Source organism: Pterocles gutturalis, unplaced genomic scaffold, assembly GCF_000699245.1.
Source record: "Pterocles gutturalis isolate BGI_N339 unplaced genomic scaffold, ASM69924v1 scaffold17883, whole genome shotgun sequence".
Lineage (NCBI taxonomy): Eukaryota > Metazoa > Chordata > Aves > Pterocliformes > Pteroclidae > Pterocles > Pterocles gutturalis.
Genome location: NW_010126026.1, coordinates 4,362 through 5,528, shown reverse-complemented (window position 1 = coordinate 5,528; position 1,167 = coordinate 4,362). Strand labels below are relative to the sequence as shown.

At 48.4% G+C, this 1,167-nt stretch overlaps 1 protein-coding gene across 1 annotated transcript in view; it reads right to left on the bottom strand.

Moving 5' to 3' along the window:
• Positions 1 to 265: 265 nt before the first annotated feature.
• LINGO1 (leucine rich repeat and Ig domain containing 1) overlaps positions 266 to 1,167 on the bottom strand; it is a 2,630-nt gene continuing 1,728 nt past the window's right edge. Inside the window, exon 2 of the mRNA XM_010078824.1 lies at positions 266 to 1,167. Within this exon, the coding sequence (XP_010077126.1) occupies positions 720 to 1,167 (448 nt within the window). The 3' untranslated portion in view covers positions 266 to 719.

Sequence of the window (1,167 nt, the reverse complement as noted above, 5' to 3'; positions counted from 1 at the left end):
GTCTGTGTGTGCATGCATGTGTGGCACTGGCTACAAAGCCACAGCTGGTCTTTGGGGAAAAAAAGTCAAACTCCTCTTGGTGCTGTGTGGGGCCAAGGACTCCACAGAAAGGGCCTTTTGGGGGGGTACGAACCTTTGGTGCCAGCAGGAGATTCACTCTCACCTGGGGCTGTTCTTACTGGGGCACCAGGAAAATGCCTCCAAGGTGAGAAAACCAGCACTCGCCAGGGATACACAGCTGGACAGATCAAGAAGTAACTCAACATTTTGCATTCCAACTATCTATAGGAAATAGGGTTTTTTTATTATTTCAAGTTTTCATAAAAATCCATAATTATTGAAATCAAAGTTACAGAAGAAAGTTCGTAACTTTTTATTGATTTTATTTTTTTTCTTTTGTTTTTCCCCCCTCTGTTGTTTTTTTTCCCCTCTCAGAGTTATATCTGACACCAGAGTCCACCAGACAAAGTCCTTACAAAGACAGGAGTCCTGAAGACATCAGCTGAATGTTTTCCTGGTATAAAGAAGAGGAGGAGAAACAGGTGGTGACAGTGCAGGTACAGTGGGTTTGGGCAGGGGCGGAGGGTGTGGTGGAAGGACAGAGGTCGGTATGTTTGTAGCAATGTTTGTTTTTAAATTATTTTTAATTTGTTCATTTGTTCTTTTTTTTTTTTTCTTTAAAAAAAACCCACTGTTATTATTTGCAAATTGTTGCCTGGTTAAATCATTTTCATGTTGAACTTGCGCGGTGCGTCGGCAGAGCTAATGCCCGCGTCGGACTTGCGTGGCACGTACTCGATCTCAATGTTGTGCTTGGTGTTGCCTTTCCCCCGGCTCCACAGGAAGAGAAGCACCAGGCAGAAGAGCACTACGCCCAGGAAGGAAATGAAGCCCATGGTGGTGGCGATGATGAGAGTCTTGATGTCAAAGGGGAAAGGCACGGTGGCGCGCGTGCTGTTGGCATCGCTCTCGTTGGGCTGGTTGGAGATGAACGCAAAGGTCTTGTTGGGCTGGTGGGGCCAGTCCGGGGAGTAGCTGCGCACGTGCAGGTGGGCCAGCATGGTGTCGTTGCCACCCGCATTGCTGGCGATGCATAGGTAGGTGCCGTTGTCCTGGATCTGGGCGTAGCGCACCTCCAGCGTGCCGTCAGGGAAGACAGTGAGCCGC